This window comes from Sphaerodactylus townsendi, linkage group LG06, assembly GCF_021028975.2.
Source record: "Sphaerodactylus townsendi isolate TG3544 linkage group LG06, MPM_Stown_v2.3, whole genome shotgun sequence".
NCBI lineage: Eukaryota > Metazoa > Chordata > Lepidosauria > Squamata > Sphaerodactylidae > Sphaerodactylus > Sphaerodactylus townsendi.
Genome location: NC_059430.1, coordinates 33,316,247 through 33,341,252, shown reverse-complemented (window position 1 = coordinate 33,341,252; position 25,006 = coordinate 33,316,247). Strand labels below are relative to the sequence as shown.

At 40.5% G+C, this 25,006-nt stretch overlaps 1 protein-coding gene across 2 annotated transcripts in view; it reads right to left on the bottom strand.

Moving 5' to 3' along the window:
• SLC41A2 (solute carrier family 41 member 2) overlaps window positions 1–25,006 on the bottom strand; it is a 46,708-nt gene that overhangs the window by 14,584 nt on the left and 7,118 nt on the right. The window contains exons 2-8 of one of the 2 annotated variants that reach the window (XM_048501423.1): window positions 18,264–19,004; window positions 14,763–14,870; window positions 13,154–13,225; window positions 12,236–12,380; window positions 10,255–10,401; window positions 1,757–1,904; window positions 532–611 (exon numbers count right to left, since the gene is read on the bottom strand). In XM_048501423.1, coding sequence (XP_048357380.1) covers window positions 532–611; window positions 1,757–1,904; window positions 10,255–10,401; window positions 12,236–12,380; window positions 13,154–13,225; window positions 14,763–14,870; window positions 18,264–18,821 — 1,258 coding nt within the window. In that variant the 5' untranslated portion in view covers window positions 18,822–19,004. The remainder of the gene's footprint in view (window positions 1–531; window positions 612–1,756; window positions 1,905–10,254; window positions 10,402–12,235; window positions 12,381–13,153; window positions 13,226–14,762; window positions 14,871–18,263; window positions 19,005–25,006) is intronic. The other variant, XM_048501425.1, reaches the window with a different exon arrangement.

The window sequence follows — 25,006 nt, the reverse complement described above, 5'->3', positions numbered from 1 at the left end:
TGTGTTTCATTCTTTCATCTATCAACAGTATTTGTAGGACAGTTTTAATACACCACGTTATGTCATGCTATCATCTGCGATTTAATAAACTGTACATGATGAGAGCAGGGAAACTGTACGTGACCTGCTTGAATGATTCAATGTACCAGGAAACAAAAACATGCTTAGGAAACTGGCAGTCTGTACTGTCACAAACAACAACATCACAATGATAATGCAGACCCCTTCTAATCTTGCAACTCTTTGGATAGATGTAAATACACATTTTAAAGAGAATATTTTAAAACATCCTTCTGGGGTCTAGACACAAAACCACAATAGTTGAAAAAATATTTTACTCTCATTCAAACTCTGGAAGTACATTTATTTTTTCCCACTGTCACAATGTACAACCAGCAACTACTTTTACTCCAAAATTATAGTGTGACTTTACAATAGTAGATATCCACCCACTATGTCTCTGTTTGGCCTTTTATCTAAATAGCATGTGCTGAGCCACAGCAATTTTAAGAAATCCTGTGTCTGTCTTACCATTGATTACTGGAGTATAAACAACAATCCCAACCAAATTAGGATCAGATACAGTTGTGTCCAGAATAAGGCCACCAATACTGAAAAAGAATTCAATATTTCAGGTACAGTCAAATAGTAGGCAAAAAGAGTTTCTACAAACAACACAATTATTTACTACATAGATACTATGGAAATTTTACACAATTCTAATTTATGCCTGTGGATTGTTAATTTTTGTTATATTAAGTGATTACTGTTTTTAGAAAGAAATATACACAAAACAGTTGTCTCAGTGTCAGCATCTACCTGTGATATCTGGAAAACCCACAGTAAAGATTAGAATTCAAACTTGCATATTTACATAACTATCATTTGCTATAAAACTCTGTTCCCTTCGGCATATGCAGAATAATGCACTTTCAATGCACTTTGCAGCTGGATTTTACTGTGCAAAATAGCAAAATCCACTTGCAAGTGATTGTGAAAGTGGATTGAAAGTGTATTATTGTACATGTGCGGAAGGGGCCTCAGTCATCCCCCCTAAGGTCTAAAATCCAGAAAACTATGGTCTATGTTCCAATTACAGCATGCAACCAAAAATCCCCCATTCAGGCAGAAGGTGCAAAAAATAAAACATTTAGACATGATCCTGCCAAAGCGAAGTACATTTTAAAAAACACTGACTTCAATACTTGAAATTTATACATTCATTTATTTTATGTAATTAAAGAAATTTTTAGAAGTCTACAAGACAGTGTATAACATTAAAGTCACAACCATTACAGCAACTTTTTTAAAAAAATAACCTATACATCTAAGATTTCAGCAGCAGCAAAAACCCATAAAAACAGTTCCTGTCAAAGCTTCAGTTCAATAGGTCTCATATGTCATTGATACCAATGATGACAAATCTCCCCAGAGAAAAAATTACAAAGCTAGGAAGACCCCACAGGAAAGGCAAGTAGAGGTTTGCCTCCTATCAGAAGATGGAGGCACCCACAGAAAGGCTTTGGACAATTCTCAGGTATGTTCAAGCGTGAGAAGGTCGTCCCCTTATGGTACCTTAAAAGTTAAATGCACATAATTTTGGTTGAGTATTCTATACAATTAGCAGGGATGTGCATTTCTTTCCACACTGAAATACGATATAGAGACTATATCATATGCAACATCTTACAAAACAACTACAAGGGAAACAAACAACTTTTTTTTGTTATACTTGGCTGAGATCGAAGATATTTACCTGCTTATGACCATAGCAGTTATAACAGGCTCCCATCCTGAATGAAGGACAGTTCTTGTAGCTGGATGTTTAGCAGCAATTACAATCCACATAGGAGTCAGAGCCAAGAAAAAGGCACCAACTAAAGGAGATACATAGTAATATTTATCTACAAAAAGAAAGTTGTCATTAGAATACATTTTACAGTCATGTTATGAATTTTATATGGGGGAAATAGGTTATGAAGTAATTTTAAAGGCTTGAACTGTTTGTTTTTAGATCTTAAATTTCTTCCTTTCCTCCTTGTCATCCTTTGAAAATAGCTCCCATTCTTACACTCCTCTGCAACAACTTTAGAACAGCAGCTTCCGAATTATCTTCCCTCCGAAAAACTACAGTGACCACTTGATATTTCCAAGATATAACATGGCTGTATTTTCTAACAGCTGAAGAAAAGGCTTTACCCTTCTAATTCCACTGAAGTCAATAGACTTAGAAGGGTACCGTATATACTCATGTATAAGTTGAATTTTTCAGCACATTTTTAATGCTGAAAAAGCTCCCCTCGACTTATATGCGGGTCATTACAATTTTTTTGTTTTTACTTTGCTGGCCAGCAGGGGGCGCAGTTTTGTATGCTAGAGGCACCAAACTTTCAGGGTACCCTCAGAATACACTCCTGATGATACCAGCCAAGTTTGGTAAAGTTTGGTTCAGGGAGTCCAAAGTTATGGACGCCCATTGTTTTCAATGGGAGCTATTAGTAGATGGGGCTACCCTTTTGAGGGTCCATAACTTTGGACCCTCTGAACCAAACTTCACCAAACCTGGCTGGTCTCATCAGGAGAGTCTCTTTATGATACCAGCCAGGTTTGGTGAAGTTTGGGTCAGGGGATCCAACATTATTTACCCCCAAAGGGGATGCCCCATCCCCCATTGTTTACAATGGAAGCTAATAGTAGATTTTTCATTTCTGATAATATCCCTCTTAAAAACTAAGCTGGGTTACATTTGGACATACAGATGATGATGAGGAATCCAGTTTTGAAGGATTTTAACTCTTGTGTTTTAGCTTGGTTGCTGGTTGAGCTAAGGTTTTTGTACTTTTAAAATTATTGTTGATACCATATTGTTCTTGTTGACCCTCTTTTCCGCTTACAGAGCCAGTTTACTGTTTTTCTTTGAAATAAATATTCAAAAACATTTAACCTACTGATGCCTCAATTGATGCTGCATTTCCCACCCTCGACTTATACGCGAGTCAATAAGTTTTCCCAGTTTTTTGTGGTAAAATTAGGTGCCTCGACTTATATGCGGGTCGACTTATACACGAGTATATACGGTATATAATTCTGCTTAGGACTGAGATGTCAGTCCCTGCTTCTAGATGAGATATGGCAACCTCCAGACAGGAACTGGAGATTTTCCAGAGTACTGGAGAAAAAGGCTATTTTGGAGGATGATATTATGCGAAGGTCCCTCCTCTCCCCAAACCTCACCTTCCCCAGACTACACACCCAAATTTCCAGGAATATTCCAATCCAGAGTTGGCAATTCTACTGTAGTCCTTTCTTGATAAATAAACCAATGGCCAACATAAAAGTAAAAGGTAAAGTTTCCCCTTCAGTCGTGTTCAACCCTGGGGTACCACTGCAAGCAATGATTTCATAGGAAAGCCGTTTTTGTGGGGTAGTTTGCCATTGGGACAGGTGCTCATTTACCCACCAAGGAATGGATTGATGGCTGAGTTGACCATGAGCCAGCTGCCAGGATATCTGCCCCATAGAGGCCAACATAAAGCTCTCCACTATTGTACAATATGTTAACTTTCACAACCAATGTGAGATTCTAAAAGTTAATTGTAATTAATGTAGAATTTTTCAAAACTGAAAGGTTATATATATGCAGTATTCCTAGTGCAATTATTCTTACGTCTATAAAACCATGCTAACAATGCTAAAACATAATTTAATTACAGTAATAAAAGATTTCTCTCAATATTTCAATATGTAGAAAGCGAGTAGATTGCAGGAATCCATCCTCATCTGTTCACACTGATTATTACATCAATTCTCTCAATGAGCAGAAGATACTAAAGAATTATTTCAAGAAGTTTTGCAAACAGCATGTGTTATATCTGCCATTAAACCTCCCCCACTCTCCATCTGTTCTTTTTCTTTATGACTATGCAAAGAAAACTCACACATTATGATGCCTAGTTTATTCCTGACCATCAGTACACGCCCTATGAACCACAATCAGCACACATTTTATTGCTGTTGATTATTCTGTGATAATGATGATAGTCTGTGGAGTTATTTTCCTTGGCTACATGTGTCCATAATTTAGTCAGGTTCTTCTGTAGAATGCAGAACAACTGAAAGGTCTGTAACGTCAGAACAGTCAAAGACTGCAAGCTAATCTGTAGGGATTGTATTGACAGCACAGCCTGAAGTAATGCCCGTGGCAGTCTCTTCACTCTCCCTGCAACACAGAGCACAAACTAGGTCCTGAAAGAAAGTAGTCCTGCAAACTCAAAAGGATTTTAAGAAGGAAGGTGCCTTAACCATAGACAGATTCTTGTGCGAGCAAGGGTGCTGTTGTGTTGGGGGTACAGAACAAAAACAAATTTCTGTGCTTAAATTATAATCTATAGTACAAAGGCCCATGGCACGCCCATCTTGACCTGGGGCCTAGCTCATTCAGAGACCCTTCAGATCTGTACCAAACTGTTGAAACAGACAGTTGTCTCTGTGAACTTGTAGCAGTTGTTTCAGAAGTGGCATAAAGCAAACAGCTGAAATGCAGATAAATAAAACCCTAGTCTTGCCATGACCTCAGAAAGAAGAAATGCCAAACCTGTACAAGGTCTCAATTTATTTATTTCAATTATCCCACTTTTTGTGCCCAGCAGGTGGTGGAAAGTGCCATCAATTTACAGCTGACATGTTGACCCTGTAGGGTTTTTAAGGCAAGAGACTTCAGAGGTTGTTTGCTATTTCCTGCCTCTGCATAGCAACTCTGAACTTCCTTGATGATCTTCCATCCAACTACTAACCAGTGGAAACCCTGTTTAGCAGCTGAGATCTGACTAGATCCGACTAGCTTAGTCAAGGGACAACCTAACCTACAGGAACAATATTACCTACAGCAAACTAAAACCATAAACCAAAAATAGCAAACAAAAATGAAACCCCAGGAATCATTAAACCAATTAGAAAAATCAAACAGAAGCCAACATCTGGGGGTAGGAGGTTAAACTAGTATCAAGAACCCTGTAAAACAGAACAGTTTTGCTTGTAATCTAAAAAGGACAGAAGGATACAACCTCATGGGCCTCTCTAAGGAAAAAGTTCTATGACCTTTGTCTACCACTGAAAAGGCCATATTCCATCTAGTCACCTACCAAGCCTCTAACAGGATCTTCCACTGTTGATGACACAAGAATGGCGGTAGGTATATATATAACAAGATGATCCTTGAGGTACCATGTTAAAGCCTGAGGTAAAAGGTCTATGGAATACTGGAGTTCTACAGACTTACCCTCCTTTAACTTATTTATCTGTTTATAGCATTTATATTCTGCTTTTCTCCAAAAGTCTCAAGGAGGATCACAGTTAAAAGAGCTGCAGTGCCATCCTAAGCAAGTCTATTCAGACTCCTATGTAGGTCTACTTAATGTGGTTTACTCCCATGAAAGTGTTCTCAGGACCGTACTGAAGCACCGTTATCATTTCTTATTATGCCATGCAACTATGAAGTATATATTTTCTTTTCTGCTGCCTCAGAGACTAGGCCATGGAGTAATGGATTCACGGTGCAGGAAAAGGGCTGTTCAACTGTCAGGGCGGTTCAACAGTGGAATTCACTGCCTCAGGATGTGGTGGAGTCTCCTTCTTTGGAAGTTTTAAACAGAGGCTGGATGAGCATATGGCGGGAGTACTTTGATTGTGTGTTCCTGCATGGCAGGGGGCTGGACTTGATGGTCCTTGTGGTCTTCCTATGATTCTATATTCTCCCAGACTCATGGAAACGATCAATGGGAGATTGTCCTCGGGAGCTGATGAAAGCTCCAAATACCACAGCATTCCAATCAAGTCACTATTTGCTCACATAATGAAGGAATACAGTATGTACCGGTAAGGGTACACTGGACCCTAAGGAGATATGGTGGGAACAAAGTGGAAACCTGCTGATCACTGTGCTTTGAAATCACCAATTTACAAAATTAATTCTTATTATATACAGTTGGCACATAGCCTAGGACAATGTATAAAACAACCTTTTGTTTTGTGACAAATACTTGTTATTTTAAAATGCATACAATTGCCTCAGTGTCTTTGGGCAGGCAGCCCAACGAAAAGAACTCTGACTCACTAAGGCTTCTGCTGAAGTAAAGTCTGTTAGTCTCTAAGGTAGCACTGGAAAGGTAGTATAATTTACACTTATAAAGAAAAAATTAAAAAAGAGCAACTATCACTTCACATTATCAATTCACATATAAAGCCACTAATCTCAGACTATGGACTATGAGAAAATTGCTTAGAACATAGATGACACATGACAGTGAAAACTCTTCAAGTCCTAAACTTTGGAAAATACTGTAGATGTGTGAAATAACTTCTCTTTATCCATGAAAACTAAGAAAGAATAACTGCTTGTTAGATGACAATCCAACTAACACACTTAAGTGTTAATACATCTAGTACTACTATAACACATATCAGACTTCAGCTTCTCTTCTAAATGGCCAGTAAACATTCAGCGAAATCACCAAAGAAAATGCTGATCTGCTACAGACACTCATGGTGAAGGACACAGCAAAGGGTCATAATCAATGTTCTCATGCAAATGCCGAGGAAGAGAGATGTTAGTTTACATCCATGGTAGATTGGCAATTTCAAATATACTCAGTAGTATATACTTCAATATACTCTGCTTCCACTCAAACTAAAGACAACATTATCAAATGTGCTGTGAATGAGCTCTTTTAAATTCTTACCCTAGTTTTCCCCCCACATGCACACATTGATACTAAAACAGATTTAATTTGAGAATTAGCCCCAGTGATTTTAATACTGAAACTCTGCAGTTATAGAAGAAAAATGTTTTCAAATAACCAGACTTCTGAAGTATAGCTCACCACTACCCTCTTGTGTTCTACAAATATATTATCATAGACTACATGGTATCGTGTTTATTATATTATGCACAGATTTTATATTATGCTCTGACCTGGATAGCCCAGGTCAATGGGATCTCATTAAATCTTGAAAGCTAAACAGAGTCAGTCCTGGTTAATGTTTGGATCGCAGACCACCAAGGAAGTTGGGGACACAACATGGAGACAGGTAATGGCAAACCACCTCTGAACATCTCTTGCCATAGAAACCCCAGAGTCACCATAAGTCAGCTGTGATTTGACAGCAAAAAACAAAACAGCAAAACAGTTATTGTAAAAATTTTATTAACCCCATAAAAAAACCATTTAAACCGAAAAAAGAATTTCTCAGGGAAAAGCTTACTTCCTCGGGCCTGTCAGAACTCTCAACACAAACTTAATTGCCAAATGTTACTCAGGATTGATGCTTGGCAGGTATTTGTTAGGCAGTAATTAGTTTTAGGTGGCAGAGTCTGAACCAAGGACTCAGGCAGCAAGAACCAGTCTCTGTGCCAGTATGAGGACTTGTCAGAGTTGCCAGCTATTGGCCTGCTCACTTTAGCACCCAGCCAAAAAAAATGGCATTGCAGCTGCCAGCTCAGCTGCAGTGAGAAAACACCAGGGGTCAAAAGGTTTCCACAAGTTCCCATAAAACTTCTGAAGCTGGCCTGGTTCCTCAGTCTGAACAACTTATAGCTCAAAGACAACGAAGGTACTCTGAGTCCCTGCATTGCAGCTTGATGTTCCATTATGCTGTGAGCCGCTCTGAGCCTGAACTGTGATCAGATGGGGGTGGGGGGAAGTATAAATACATCTGCTTCCCTATAACCTGTTCAGTGGGTCCTGCTTTCCTCCAAGCTGCCACTCCTGACACAAAATTTCAAAGCATCTTTCATGCTTCTAGTGAATTCATAAGTGCTGTAATGGAAGAGAAGAGTGCGGGGGGGAGGGGAATTGTATGCAAATTTAGTAGCCCAACCACATGCAAGACAGCATAGCAGATAAATCTGGCATTTCAGTTACATTTTGCTTGTATTGCTTGCAACTGATTGCTAAGCTGTTGCTTCTTCTTGACCTACTGTACTCAACGAGCATTGTCTTTCCCCCTCTATCTTCACACAAAAAGGGATGCTGGGATAACCGAGATAGTCTGAGATGGTTTTGCTGGATCTTCTAAATAAAGTTGATATAGAATATAACATGTTTGATATATTGCTGAAGGCTTTCGCAGCTGGAATCAACTGGCTGTTGTGAGTTTTCTGGGCTGTGAGGCTGGCATCTGGCAGCTTTTGCTCCTAATGTTTTGTCTGCATCTACGGTTGGCATCTTCAGAGGCATTCCAGGCACAGATGTGGGTGAAACATTAGGAGCAAAAACTACCAGACCACGGTCACACAGTCCAGAAAACCCACAACCATGGTTCCCTTTAGGATGTGCTAGCCTGCTCCAGCACACAGCTTTTTGGCTCAGCACAGCAGGAAAAGAAAGAAGGGGAGGGGGGAAGAGGTGAGACCAGGCTGGGTGAGACAGCTTTCCAGTGGGCAGCCTGGCTGGAGCAGTGCACAAAGAGCACAGCAGTGACAGTAACTCTGCACTGTGTGAGCTTGGAAATGGGAAGGGAGGGAAGGAAGGGAGGGAAGGAGGAGGAGTTGGCTGCCTCCAGACTACCCATCCGTCTGCCCCTTATCAAAGCCTCACTCACCCACCCAGCACAGCAGCCGCCTCTGCCTTCTCAAACTGTATGTGAGTGTCTGTGGGGGAGATATCGGGCAGCTATGGGCCAAAGAGTAAGGTTAGGAAATGGAGTAAGAAAAGGATGTGACTGAGTCCCTTGCTTTAAAAAAATATATAATCGAGTGGTTCTGGTCTTGGATTTTCAATATCAGCTTGGGACACTGGAGTTCAACAGGTAAAATCCATCCCATTGTGCAAGGTTGCCAATTAGGGTTGCCAACCTCCAGGTGAGGTCTGGAGACCAATTTGTCTTCAGACTGCAGAGATCAGTTACCCTGGAAAACATAATGGCTTTGGATGGGTGGTCTCTATGAGATGATAACCACTAAGGTTCAAACATGTGGTCCAGATCCCTTCAGGGGGCTGAAGCAACTCCCCCTCACTCCCAATCTGGCCTATCGAGCCTGCCTGAAAACTCCCCCAGTCCATACACTCACACACCCCTCTCCTGATCTGGCCTGGTGACCCCACTGGGAGCTCATCAGTCTAGGCACCCACCCCACCCCAGTCCCAATCTTGAAATCATGCATAAAATGTTCAACCTCTCAGGCAGAAGCTCTGCTTAGCAGGATGCCTTTTAAAATGAACATATTACAATGTTTATTTATTCTTCAACCTGCACAGCCAATCAGATCTCCAGGGGCTAATCAGGGGTCCCACATTGCCCTGCCCACTTTATAAAAATACTTGGTGGGTACCAAGAAAGATATCAGAGGGCACCATGGCACTCACAGACAGAGGCATATCTAGGATGGGGCAGGCAGGGCATGTATCCAGGGTGCTGTCCCTTGAAGGGGGTGCTGGCCCACCCAAAGTGTCTCTGGAGATGAGAGGTGGTGCAAAGGCAACAGCCTGGGCACAAGAGAAGGTAGAGGAGGGCCCGCTGTTGAACTGTGAACCACCACCCTATGTGAAGTTTGAGGACAGGACACACAGTTCAAGACTAGGTCTGGGTCCACGTGGAGTTGAGGTGCAGGCATGCTGTTCAAAGCTGGCCTTGGCCTGGTCCAACTTTAAACTGTGGACTCCACCTTGAAGCCTGCAATTTAAAGCTGTAACCGGCCAGCTGGAGACCAGCCTTGAACTGCAGGCTTGGCCTGGCTGGTTCAGCATTATACTGCATGACTTCAGAGGTGGAAATTTATAGGTGGGGCCTGCAGTTTAAAGCTGGGCCTGGTCAAGGCCAGTCTTGAACTGCTCACCCTGCCACCAAACTGCACATGGAGTTTGGGGGTGAGGTATGTAATGCAATGCTGGGCAGTGCTTGCCCTACATGCCATAGATATGCCCCTGCCCACAGGCACCATATTGGGGGCTCCCTGATCCAAGCCATATAGTTGCAAACCACTAACCAGTGTTTCAAATATTGCAACTAATTACATAGTACAAGGCAAATGTCCAGACAGCTTTTATAACAATTATAGGATCATAGCAAATTAGTCCCACACAATTATCTTTTGGCCAGTTTAGGAGTTCCTAAGTGATTTTTTTGTTTTCAACCAGCCAACCAACACCCCACACCCCACAAAAATACCTATATTATTTGTAACAGAATTAAGAAAGTATGGATATTTTGAAGTCAATAAAATAATGAACATCAGATTTTTTAAAAAATAATACTCACCAAGGCAGTCATAGAGTCCCTGACTTATCCAAGCAAGTATGGCAAGAGTAATAAGATCTCCAAAACTGGCAGCAATGGGGGTGGCAACATTATCAGGGTTTATGCCAGTCTTCTTTGACCCAACTATGACGCCAACCATTATTATTCCTAAATATATATTGGAAAAAGAAAGCAAGTCAGTCTCATGCCGCATTTCCAAACAATAATTTTTAGAAAAGGATTATTTTCTATTCTTGTGCTCGAAGTAGGGACCAGCCCACGCAGCGGGGGAGACAGAGAGAGAAGGCTATAGGCATACTATTCTGTGGAGAATTAAGACCTATCGTGGAGAATTAAGAACCTATTGATTATAGGTTCCTCAAGTCCTGATGCAGCATAGGTTGGGGACAATGGGTGAACAAAAGAAGATGTTTGGCATTGGGCTCAAAAGTGGCAGAAGCCACTGTTCCTACCCATCAGCAGCCTCATGGAGGCAAGGTCAGCATATCAGTCCCAAGGCGGGTTATTGTGTACCCAGCCCCTAGAGACCCTTGGTGGGACCCCCTTTAGGTTTAAGTAGGAATTCCACTTTGCAGAACCGGTACTATGCTGCCCAGCTGACACCTAAACACCCAGCAATCAGTTGTAATAGTTATGGTCTTTCTAACAGTACAGTCAACATATAAAGTATACACTCTTTGCTATGCAGAAGGCAAAAAAACCCACTGTCTATTAGCCATTCACATCACAGCCCAGTTAATCAGCAGTCCCCTATAGGCATAGAAAGGATTATTAGCAAAATACAAATAACATTCAAAAATATGGAGTGGGCTGGTAGGAGGTTCTGAATGTCCAGTGCACCTGCATCCCCTTCTTTTTAACCATGAATTACAAACCTAATTGAAACCTGATTCTGGATGCAATTCTCCAGAGTCATCCCATTTCCTCCCACCCATTCAGGTACAAATGTTGATCCGGTTTAAGAATGGAAGTTAGATTTATGATGGAGAGGGTGAATCATTCCATGGAGGTGGCACAGGGGTGTCTTGATATATTTTTCCTTCCTGGGGCACTTACCATGGCAGAGGGGGGAAACATCCTGGCGGGCGGCTGGAGGATCCTTCCGAGATGCCCAGACGTGGCACTAAGTACTGTGTCAGCACTCCTGAGCAGCTGCTAGCCTTATCTGCACAGTGGAGATGTGGCAGGTGTGTTCCAAGGGGTGTAGCTGACATTAGTCGGCTTCCACCCCAGGTTTGCAGGGAAGTGCGCAGTGGCCCAGGCCTTGGGCTTATGCCACCCTTTGAGTCTAATGGAGGGCTTTCCAGCAGTAGGGAGGGGTGGGGTTCTTTAGTTTTCCTTCCTCCCCATACCACTGGAAAGCCCTCTGGAAGTGGCAGGGCACTGCTGTAGAGGCGCTGTCCCTGGCTGCCTAGGGCTCTGGATTGGACTGTTCCAGCTGTATGTTTCAAACAACTTCACACTATGGCCTAAATTTCACAAGCACAAAATGTTTTGCGTACATTTTGTAATTTTCTTCTTCTTTGTATACCGTTTTGTTTATTTCAATTGCATTTGTATTTTTGTAAGTCTTTTTGGTCCCCCACTGGTAGCGGTAAGCAGGATAAAAAATACCCTCTCTATATATAAGATAAATAAATAAATAATATATATGAGACAAACTCTGAACAATAATTATATTGGAGTGAACGTCTTGGCCTTTACAAATAGTTATTTATTGATTTTCATTTACTTCATGTATACCTCAACTTTCACCCCAACAGGAACCCAAAGTGGCTCACATCAGACTCTTCGCATCTATTTCATCCTCAGACAGTTCTGTTAGGTGAGCCTGAGAGTGTGTGACTGACCCAAAGTCACCCCAGCAAGCTTCCATCGATGGCCGAGTGGGGATTTGAACCTGGCTCTTCCAGACCCTAGTCCAACACTCTAACTGCTATACCACACTGGGTCTCGCAACTTGCAGTAATATTTCTCTTACCCTGTAAAAGGGATGCTATGAAGGCTGTTGCCACACTGCTAGAACACAAGAGGACTGAATGATCAAAGCGGTATTTGCCCTCAGGAATCCAGCCCAATATAACTGCTGCCACAGCAGCCAAAAATCCAACTACTGTTGCTTGGACCTACAAATGCAAAAGAAATATTTAACATTACAAAAACACAGGCACTCAGACAGAAATAACTAATAGAGATGGACAGGAGATCAAGCAGATATTAACCTGTGTTGGTGCAACTGCCAACCCGCCTCTCTCCATATGAAGAAGAGAACAGTTTATTCTAAGACCTGTCTTCCTGCTTCCAAAAAGGACAGAAATTGAGCTGAAACATATGCTACTTAACTCCTTTTACTAATTTCTATAGCATTTTAAAATAATATATTGAAACTTGCAAATGAGATAATGACAAACTAGTATTCTACCTCAAGCAGGAAAACAGGAGGAGGACCTCTACTATCATTTCCTTCACACTTGCAAGAACACAGTTTAAATGCAATATTCTTTTACAGTTTTTATTTCAAATTTTTCAGGGTTTGTTGCCCAAGGAGTTACAAGGCCTTACCAAAGTTACTAACTGCTTACTTTGAATGCCGAAAGGGTTAACATGGCACTCCACATGATTGCCTAGACAGAACTGCAGAGCATTCTTAGCCAAAGCGCTGAGAGTTTTGAGTGGAGAACTGATTTGAACACCAGAGTGAACAGTTGTTCTGTCGTGGCTCCATTCTCTGGAGACTGTGGGCCAGTTCAAAGTAAGCTGAGCTACTCTGATTAAGTACCAGAAAGAACAGATTTAAGATTCATTTTGTGCAAGCTTGAATCACCTGGCTCAAAAACTTTGTGGATGTGCATATTTGATAAGGATATACCATGACTTGGAGACTTTTATGAATATTTACCTGTTTTAAAGCCAAATTGCCAATTATCAGATTCCACTTCTCAATTGGGGAATCCATTTTTCCAACATTTACCTTTAAGAAAGAAAATACATTAATAATTGAAATATATTAATAATAACTGAAATATCTTAATACATTGTCTTAGCAGAAATATGAAGAAAGGAACAATGGATCTGGGCAATTGGCACTTTATGCTGTAACGTTCTCTGCAACCATAGGAATTATATAATATTTCTAAAACATCAGAGGAAATACTCAGATTTGACTCACTGGTGAGCTAAACTTTCAGTGGGTTGAAGGTTGCCTAGGGTCCACAGGTCATCCGCTGCTTTGGGGGCTATAAAATGTTGGAACACTTGGGAGTTTCCCTTTATTTATGAGACTCCTTGAAGTACAGTTAGCAGGCAGACAGGTAGCAAAAGGAAGAGAACTAAAACTGGAATCCTAAATAGTTTATTTCAGAATAAGAATATAGTGGGTATAAGCCTATCAGTTGTCATTCAGGAGTTGCCAGGTTCATAAGAATGATGTGAGAATAATGGCAATCACTCACACATCAGAGTTGGCTCTCCTGCTCATTAGACTTCTGATGTGACTAATTTGATTATTAGGTTTTATGACAATATTCTGGTTGGCTGGCAATGTACTCATTTAAAATAGGCTTCATTTCCATAATGGCTTGTGTGGCACCTATCTATCTGCACACACAGCACATATGCAGGAATTTACTTTTTTCTATATAGTGAACTTAAATAAAGAAAAATGAATTTAAATACTGCTAGTATTTTATATTAGTGTGGCATGTGTAGTAATATTCATCCATATGATACAAAGGGGAAGAGAGATATTTGAGAACAAGACATTAGCAAATGTATCGAAGGGAGCCGCCATCACAATTGGGTGGATGTCTCTTCAGAATGGGACATGTTTCGTCTAATCGGAACACCGACTGCTAAGGAGGGTACAACCAAGAAAGACTAGCTATATATACTGGACAATACATAGTGCATGACGTGACATATCACATACAAATTTGAGCCAGCCTACTACTGAGTGAAACTTCCCTCTGAGAGAACACTGGGAATGGCTACTGAAGGAAGAAGAAGGTTTTGGATTTATACTCTGCCTTTCTCTCCTATAAGGGAACTCAAGGCAGTTTACAAACTCCTTGCCCTCCCTCTCCCCACAACAGACACCTTGTGAGGTAGGTGGGACTGAGAGAGTTCTGATCAGTAGGAATGTAGGAGTAGGGAAACAAATCTGGTTCACCAAATAAGTCTTCCACTCATATTGAGGAGTGGGTAATCAAACTTGGTTCTCCAGATTATAATCCACCTGCTCTTAACCGCTACATCACACTGGAACTTGATTACTAACTATCAGTTACTGAGGGTTAATTAGAATATCTGGCTCATTTCTTTTTCAGATAATAAGGACTAGACTGTTAATAACTGGGTTTCTCCAACAGTTACCTCTGGAAAGAGGCTACTAAAGGAGTTTACAGTTGTTGATCCATAAAAATAAATACATCAGCTTCCCTATATTTGCTAAAAGAAAGCTAACATGTTTTATATTTTGGAGATGGACTCAAAATGCTACACCTACTTACAGCTGTTGACAGTCGAGATGCCAAAGTCATTTCTAAATTTCCTTTCAAGCCAAGCAGTGCAGGAACCAAGATGAAAACTTCAGTAATATTTTTAAACACTTCCCAATGCTGATTTACAAAAGGAAGATTAAAAAAAATATGAGCAGCATTGTACGTTTTAAAATAGCAACACAAACTTATATTTCTGGTGATATAGAGACTATAAAATACTTTAATATTTGTAAATCTCACTGACTAAAGATCAGATTAATTCAATATGTAACATATAGTGGTCTTAAGAACTACATAAACACAACTTGCAATGCCAGATTATTAATGGACATGTAGAAGGTTTGCTTCCAAAGAGCCACATAAAAGATCCTGGCACCTGTAATGTACATTTCCCTTTATCTTTAGCAGCTCAATTTTACTGAACTGCTTTGAAAAAATGCCCGTCACCTCATTTCTTTACTATGAAACTATATGTGTACTCCTATGCAGAGTTACACTCTCCTAAGTCAATTGATTTCAATGGACTTAGAACTGCGACAAAAATAGATTTTACAGATACAGGAAAAACATAAGCCTCAGGGTAACCTAAGAAAATGACAGAAAGAAAAAATGCACAGTGTTTGATATGCTGCACAGCCTTCACTGAGAACAGCATTATGTCAAAGTAATTCACATAAAATTTAGCCAGCAAGAATAAAGTTGCTCAATGCCTCAGCTACCTTTAACAGCTTGATCCTACAATAAATGCCCTTGTGGGCAAACAGATTGCAGGTAAACATACTAACAAATAGAGTTCAGTGAATAACAAATAAGCTTCAGTGAAGCTTATTTCCGAGCATTCGTGTCTAGGATTGCAGCTTCTGCATACAAAACCAGTTCCTAAATCTGATGGTGTAAACTAGCAATGCTAACATCAAGCTTATTTAAATAGCATGCATTTTAGAGTTCTAGGAAGATATTGGAAGAACTTCTTGAAGCCTAAGAAGTTCCTAGTGTATAGCTTTCAACACACCTAACTCAAAATAAAGGTGCTTTTAAAATGCAAGGCCAAATTATAAGACAGATGATTTCTTTTCTCTTTTGTTCCTTCATGATTTGTTGCCCCATGTGCCCAGTTGTGCAGGCGGAACTAAGTCTAATTTCCTCATGATGGCACTATTATTTCTTCTATTATCATTCATTTTAACTCCAGTGCTGGCAATCTGAAGCTCAACTTTTGTTCTTGCTGTCAAGTCACTTTCAATTTGCCCTGACCTGGATGGCCCAGGCTAGCCTCAACTTTTCAGATCTCAGATGCAAAGCAGGGTCAGTCCTGGTTAGTCACTGGATGGGAGACCACCAAGGAATACCACGGTCCCTACAGAGAGGAAGGCAATGGCAAACCACATAAGTATGTCTCTTGCCTTGAAAACTCTATGAGGTTCACCCAGAGGTGGGATCCAACCAGTTCTCACCACTTCTCTAGCAGTGGTTACTAATTTTTTCTGAGTGCCGAGACGGGGTTACTAAAGCAACCTCCCTGCCCAATAGGGACTGGAGGTGCGTGTGTGCAGCGGCGCCACTGTTTGAATCCCACCACCATCGGAACCTGTTATTAACATTTTTGGATCCCACCACCGGGTTCACCCTAAGTCAGCTGCAATTTGACAGCACTTTACACATACACATGACATAACTTTACACATCTGATATGGCAACCCCTGACAGGGTTTCCGAGGCAATGGCTATTCAGAGGTGGTTTGCCATTGCCTGCCTCTGTCTCATGCTCCTAGTATTCCTTGGAGGACTTCCCTTCAAATACTTGCCAGGTTTAACCCTGCTTAGCTTCTGAAATCTGATGAGATCAAACTAGCCTAGGCCTCCAAGTCAAGCCTATAGGCCTGAGTAATGAGCAGGAAGTTCTAGTCAGAGTGGAATAATTTAGGAATGGGTATTGTGTTAATGAGGGAAAATTCGAGAGGGGAAAATTGGAATTGGGAGTGCAACTCGATCTTTCATTTCATCCATTTTCCAAGAGTTGTTATATATTTTGCCCCCACTGCCATTTAAATAATCTTCGGGAAATTATAGTTAAAAAGAATGCATTTTCCTTCTATTCTAATTAATTCCTCAACAGCCCTAAAATTTTATAGGATCCTACTAACTGTCAGTGGCTTTATCACAGCAGTTTACCTTTCTTCATCTATTTTTTTAAAAAAACACACCCTAGCACTCAGCCATTTTAAAAACTTGGAACCAATTCAGGGCTTACTGGGTATTTGGGCAGAGTGCTTCTGTTCTTTGAATGACTGGAATCAACTGGCTGTTGTGAGTTTTCCAAGCTGTATGGCTGTCATCGGGTAATGTATGCTCCTGACATTTTGCCTGCATCTATGACTGGAATCTTCAGCCTTTTCACCGCCCCTGAAGAGGCCAGCCATAGATGTGGGTTAGAAGCAAAAACTACCAGACCATGGCCACGCAGCCCAGAAAACCACAACAGCCTGTACAGGTTCTTCTTTTTAGTTTAATTTAATACAAACGGATACCTTGTCGCTGGTTGGCCTTCCTTACAGCACAAGATCACTAAAATATTAGAAATTATTATGGTACATTTCACAGCTGCCAGATCTTTAGCTGGTTGTTGACCTTCATTACAATTCGAGCCTCACTCAGAGCCTAGGAAGTTGTAATGTATCGGCGTAGTATTCATGCGGATCCCAGCAGGGCTGCCTTCTCAATTTGACAGATGTTAATTTTGTCAATCTGAATTATTGTTGTTGTTGTTATTATTATTATTATTACTGCAATAAAATATATATATATATATATATATATATATATATATATATATATATATATATATATATATATATATATATATATATATATATATATATATATATATATATATTTATATATATATATATATATATATATATATATATATATATATATATATAACTTAACGTGGAAAGGCATATAAAAAAGAAAAGCATTCCTAAAAAGAAAAGAAAAAGACCAATATCAAATGGCACCATTAACTAAACATTAAAAAATAATACTCTTTTTTAAAAATTAAAAATAATCTGTTACTCGGTATAATCCACCTTGAGTTCCATAGGGTAAGAAAGGGGAACTATAAATAACATCAATAAAAAGGAAAAGAAAATCTGAGGTGCTGTGTGGTTTCTGGGCTGTATGGCCGTGTTCTAGCATCTATTGACCTTGCTATTTTCATTGTTACTCACATGCTACATACTTCACTGTTACTCACTTGCCAGGCTACTTCTATTCAGGTGCCCTCACCTATTGACCTTGCTATCTTCATTGTTACTCACAGGTATATATACTCCACTTGCTTTCCTTTCCTACTATCAGATCCTCTGAAGATGCCAGCCACAGATGCTGGCGAAACGTCAGGAGAGAATGCTGCTAGAACACGGCCATACAGCCCGGAAACCACAGCACCGTGATTCTGGCCGTGAAAGCCTTCGACAATATATTGAAAACAACATCCTTTTTACTAACCTGCACAATATCCAAAACCATCCCTGCAGATACAGTTCCAAATCCCGCTAGCAGAAATGGTACAAGAATCTGCAATGCCATAATGCTACTAGATTCTTTTTGCTGTTTCCTGCTCCCTTCCAAAAGGACATCTTCATCACCACTGCCAGATACATTATTGTCCTGAAGCATAGCATCCGTTTCAGTTGTGTCCATTCCATCTGAATAGCTGTAATTTACGAAGTTATCATACTTTGGGCTACAGCTTGAAGAACTGTGTCCATTACTACCGAGATGAAAAGTAGGTTCTGAAAAGTGATGGTAATCCATGTGTTGATCCGTTCTAACACCGAAAGTGTGTCCTGACGGCTGTAATCCATCTTGCCGCAGGCCGTTCACTTTTTTAAGTCTTTCTTCCTGGCTTTTGTGATAAACAATGGGAACCATACTCAAAAGCAGGTTCAAGAACTTGTCAGACTGAATTGCAGTTAGATTTATAGTCCAATCGACAAAACTGTCTCCATGATCAGCTTTACCATTTGTTTTACTGCAGACAGATCTTTCTTTACAATGAGTCATTCTGTTCCACAATTATTGTTCGGATGATTACTTCAGATCCCAAAGAATCAGTTTTACAAATGCATAAAGTGGTTATACAGATATCATTCATCCAGTACCACTATCCTCTTGATAGTTTGTTATGAAGAAAGTTTTCTTCTCACTAACTTTCGGTCTTGAGTAATTCTACAGTAAACATTTGTTCTGAAAAATAATGTTGTGAAATTATTAAACTGGCTGCCTTTTCTGCTTGTGAAAGCCATTATTTCTAGCTAATGCTTTGTTTTTTTAGAAATGAAAAAAACAGAATGTCTATATCATGTTACTGCTATATTATCAGAACCTCCTTGTTGCAGAATAAACAAATCTGATCATCATTCAATTGACTGCTAAACTAACACATATTAAATTCATACTCTACCCATGTCTACATCGTTTCTTTGTGCATAGAGTACACACAGACATGTCCTCCCAAATGTTTAGTGCTGTTGTAGTTTGATCCGTCAAAGAAACGTACCATTAGACTTCAATCAAATAGTAGAGAAGCAAAAATGTAAGATTCAAATCATTTTGGGAAAGCCATGTAAAATTAGAACTACCTCCCCCCCCCAAAAAAAACACCCCAGTATCTCACACAACACTGGTATAAATCTAGTACCAGTAGGACTCCACTAGCTTAGGTACAGACTTGGGTAGTGCCGGGAGTATGCCAAGGTCCCTAGCACCAGCATAGTATCATGCCAACAAAAAAACAGAAGCAGGTAGGAAGGGGGTTTGATTTTAACTCTCATTAGTAGAAGTGGGGTTCTTTGCAAATATCCTCACAATGTTGGCATGATGTCATGCCAGTGTGACCATACATACAAGTGGTAGAAACAAGTGCACAAAACAGGGTTGTACTTACCTATAACTTCTGTTCTTCGAGGTTTTCTGTGCATTCCACACAGTGGGACTGCACATGTGCAGGTCTGCAATGGAAAAAGTCTCAAGTTCCCATCCTCAGGGGCGGGGGGGGGTGCTCTTGTCATTGGCTGTGTCTCAAAGACATTCCCTCCAACAGTCACATGTCCAACAGCTGAGCGCCACCATCTCAGTTTCTCCTGAGTCACCCATTCCCAAGACCAGAGAACTTGATGTGGGGTAGGTGGGAAGAACTGTGTGTCAGCACAGAAGACCTTGAAGAACAGCAGGTACAGGTAAGTGCAGCCCTGTCTTCTACTTTAGTCTTCTGTGCATTCCACACAGTTGGATCTTAACAAGCTACACAGACTCAGGAGGTGAGTGGAGTTCTCAATCAATCTTTATTGAAAATAAAATGCAAAACTGCTTTCCCCACAGCTGCTTCTGTTATTTCTTGCAGGTTCAATGTGTAATGTTTCACAAATGTATCAGCAGTTGACCATGTAGCTGCTCGGCAGATCTCTTGGTTCTTCACAAGCCTATATTACTATATCCATATCCACAAGGAGTTGTTCCTTAGACTCGGTCACAATCAGCCAGTTGTCCAAGTATGGATAGATAGAACAATCCCGTAATCTCAGGTATGCCGCTATTGGGGCCATGTATTTTGTAGACACTCTCTAGGCACTATAGACAATCCAAAAGGCAGCACCGTATAATGAAATACCCCATTTGCATAATTAAAATGAAAAACTTCAATAATTGTAGAACTGATGATAGAGAGACCATACAAAACTTGGTCACTTTCATAAACTTATTTGGGCCTCTCAAATCTAATATGGGCCTATTGCCCCCTTCTTTCTTCTGTACCAAAAATAAAAAATAGGAATAAAAACCATGCAAGTTATTGGGATGCATTATTTCATCCTTTTTTTTAGCAACTCCTGTACTTCAACTTCTAACTGCAGTACAGTATTGTTTACAGTGTGTTCTGCAGATTGAACCGGTGGCCACTCCTTAAATTCCAACATGTAATCTTTATTAACAATCTTCAACACCCAACTATCAGAAGTAACTGTTTGCCAATGGGCAACAAACCTAGTCAAATGAAAATCCAAAAACAACTCTTCCATTTCTACACTAACGGATAGTCAAAATGAAGGTTTATCAGGACCCCTGGAGGTTTCATCCCCCTGTCCCTGACCATCCTTATGTCTTGTCCTGGATCTGTGCCTCCCATATTGCTGATGGATACACAGATTGGGAATATTGATAAAATCTGAGATCTCTCCTTTGTTGCCATTGTTGATAATAAAGCTGGTGTGGTCTAAATCTGGAATTCAAACTTGAAGTAAAAGAGAGAACTCCCAAGGATGTAGCTGTTGGCTTATTTTTCTTTATTTGTGCCAAGACCTCATCTGTTTTGTCAGAAAACAGTTCCTCCCTCAAATGGCCAAGTGTTGCACTTTCTGCTTTGTGTCCCAAGGCAACACAGTAAATTTTCACCATGCAAATGTGGCAACGCTCTCTGCAGCATGCCTGTTTATGTTTATCTGCTGCCTCGTCATGCAACAAATGTACAGTTGCTCTACAATCATCTGGCATAGAATCAATGTGCTGACCCAACTTTTGCCATAGAAAAAGTTGATATTCCGACATTATAGCAAGATAATTTGCTATTCACAAGTTTAAAGCAGACAAGGAATACACTTTCCTGGCCCAAGCTTCAATTTTTCTGCCCTCTTTGCCAATCAGGGCTGCATGAAACTGGCCTTAACCCCCAGGCTGCATATCTTCGGTAACAAGTGAAGATGGTGGGGGATGATTTGCCAAAATGCACACACTGTTTTAATTTGGATTTTTTTAGACATTTAGACATAGCTGGTACAACCACACCTCTTTTAGCAGCTCAAGAAAGACTTATAACTTAAGGAATGCTACTGCCCCTGGAGAATCCACATTTAGATGACTCAAAATCTTGTCCTTAGGTCTGCTGGGAGTAACAGATACGATAATCTCCAAGGCCCTCGCCATCCATAATAGTGGCTTGCCATACAACTAGAAGTATTCATCCTGGAATATTCTGCAACAGCATGCCCTCAGGTGGACCAGCTGCACGCAAGAAGGCTGACAAGAGGCGGGTGAAGGAGAGGGTGATGGGTGAAGACTTGGGCAAGGTAAGGCGGGCCAGTCACCGAGGAAGGCTGGAAGGGAGATGGGTGGTGGTGATGCTGTGCTGTGCCATGCCCCATGGAGTCTACACCCAAGCTGGCCTGGCTGGAGAGGGTGTCTCTGGGGGCAAGTGGCCTGGTGTATTTTTCTCCTGGCTTGGGGCAATAGCGGAGGCAGTGGGGTGGGTGGGAGACCCTGCAGCCCTAAAGCTAGCCTGGAAAGTGGCTTCTCCCTGCACAATTTGGGGGATGCACAATTTCAATGGCACCCCGGCTGCCATTTCTTGCTGGTGTGCTGTGATGAAGGTGGAAACAAAATATCCATAGAGAACAGACTTTGTAAATATAAAAAAAATTCTTCCCAATATTAAAATACTTTCTTATGAACTTGCCAAGCTTTTACTTCCTAACAAAAAGCTTGGGTAATAACAGGAATTATGGTATCTTGCAGAACTGCTTTGAAAACCTGTTTAATGGAATGTTCTGCAAATGTGCCCCATCATACCTTTCAGCTTCCAAAATATATTTCCAGCCTTTTAAATACATTTATAGATACATAGTTTATAAGAAGATCTTTCACTTTGGCAACCGGAGTGGGTGGATCAAAGACACATGATAAGAGAGACTTACAGCATTATAAACACTGCTCTTCTCGATTCTCTGTTTGGAATGCACTTAGACCTCATATCTGCCATGCCTTTTGGATTACAGGATTGTTGTAGATCTGGTCCATTCTTTGTTCTTTTTTATCTGTCCCATTGGCTTAGAATACTTACAGACATGAGAAATGTTCTGCGTAGTAAGAGACTAGTAGCACTTAGACTTGAAGTATCAGCAAATAAGTGGGTAAAAGGAAGATAATGCATCTTGATCCATGTGGTATTGCAAAGGTTTATTGGAAAATTGATTGCAGAAGGTTATTTCAGGAGATCCGTCCATGGGAATGTTTAGGAATGGAGAGTATGGGCTTTTCTGCTTTTTGGTTTTCAGCTTATAGTGTATTTTCCATTGCTCCTCATCTGTTCTTAAACTTGATATTATCTATCTGCTATAGCTTTATGCCGGGTAACCTGTTGCATGTGTTCAAAGGAGAGTTTTTTCAGGAGTCAAAGGGCCATGGAAGGCAAGGACTACTGGAGAAGGAAATGTGCTATAAGATTTCTATAAGCTAGAAGCCTAGGAGCCAAGATGGGGGGAATTGGAATGCTTGGTTCTAAATGACCATTTAGATGCAGTGCATGTTTTAGAAACATGGTAGAATGGGAACAATCAGGCAGGACATGAAAGGAGGTGTTGGAGGAGATGCTGCACTGTACATCAAAGAGGCAATAGAATCAAATAATTTAGACAACATAAGGTGAATGAACTCCCCAACAAATGTGATACAGTAGCAGATACTGTGCCTTAAGTGTTAGTTAAATGGTGCATTATCACCTGGCTGATCAAACCCTTGAGGCTGATCTCCAGAGGGAGAAGTAAGTGAGAGGTGACTACAGAAGATAATGTTGTGCTACTGGAAGATTTCAACTACCTTCATATTTACTGGGTAAATATGCATTTGAGTCATGCTTTAGAAATGAGATTCTTAGACATCATAAATGACTGTGGACTGGAACAGCTGGACACAGAGTTTACCAGAAGGGCAGTGATTTTGGACTTGGTCCTGAGAAGAGCTCACTAGACCTGGTGAGAGGTGTAGGTGACATACCAACAGGGAGCAGTGACCAGCATTCATCTCAATTGAAAGCTATGATTACAGTCCAGAATACTATTTTTTGATTTCAAAATGGGGGAGTTGATAAACAATTAGGGGACTGGTTAGAAGCAAGCTGAAAGAGAGACACAAGAGAGTCAAAATCATAGAGGATGCTTAGAAACTATTTACAACCATACTCATTGAAGCAGAATGCATTCCCTAGGCTAGGAAAGGCACAGTCAAGTCTAAAAGGATGTCTATATGGTCCAAGTCCAAGTAGCCATAAAAGGCTTCTTTTGATTAAAAGTCTGCCCTAATGAAGTGAACATAAGTGACCATAGGCTCTAACAAATGAAGTGCAGGTTAATAATTAGGCATTCAAAAAAAAGAATTTGTGAAGCAAATTGCTAAAAGCATTAAGAAAAACAATAAATACTTATTTAAATATATCCAGAGCATAAAATCATCAGAGAAGTAACTGGACTATTGTATGACCAAGGAATAAAAGGATTGCTAAAGGAAGATGGGGAGATGGCAGAGAAGCTCAATTAAATATTTGAAACAGTATTCAGGGTAGAAAGTACAGGGAATATACCCAGGCCAAAACCACTGTTTTCAACAAGTGAATCTGAAAGACTCAGTCAAAGCAAGGGGATGAGCAATGAAGCTCTATACCTACTGGGGAAATTAAAAATCAATGTGTCTCCAGGTCCTCATGGCGAACACCCAAGGATTCTTAGGGAACTCAAATGTGGGATTGTTTATCTAGTAGCCAGTATATATAATTTGTTACAAAAATCAGCCACTGGGCCAGATGGCTGGAGAGAGCAGCGAATGCTACACTGACTTGCAATCCCAAAGAGAAACAACTTACAATAAATTAGCCTAATGTCTGTCATGGGCCAATTAGTAGGAACAATAATCAAAAATAGAATTATTAGGCACACAGAGGAACAAAGAATGAGAAAATCAGCCTCATCAACCTTTGAGAAAGGGAATGAACATATAGGGTGTCCATTATCTACCGGTACTTGGATTTTCAAAAGGTTTTTGACAATTCTTTTGAAAGACTCCTCAGTAAGCATAGCAGTCATGAAATAAGAGAATGGGTTCTCTTATGAATTAAAAATTACAAGAAGCAGACAGCAAGAATAGACAGACAATTCTTGCAATGGAGCCCCACAAGGACTGGTATTGGGACCTGGGCTATTTAATTTGTTAATAAATGACTCGGGGTGGGTGGGGGTGAGCAGTATAGTGGCCAAATCTTCAGATGTTACAAAATTATTAAGGATGGTTGAAAACCAAGGCTGGCTGACTGTGAAGAGGTCCAGGAAGACCTCCACAATTAAAGCGAGTAGGCAACAATGTGAGAAACGAAGTTCAATGTAAAAAGTGTGAAGAGGTGATGCATATAGGAATTAGAGTTATTAGAGTTA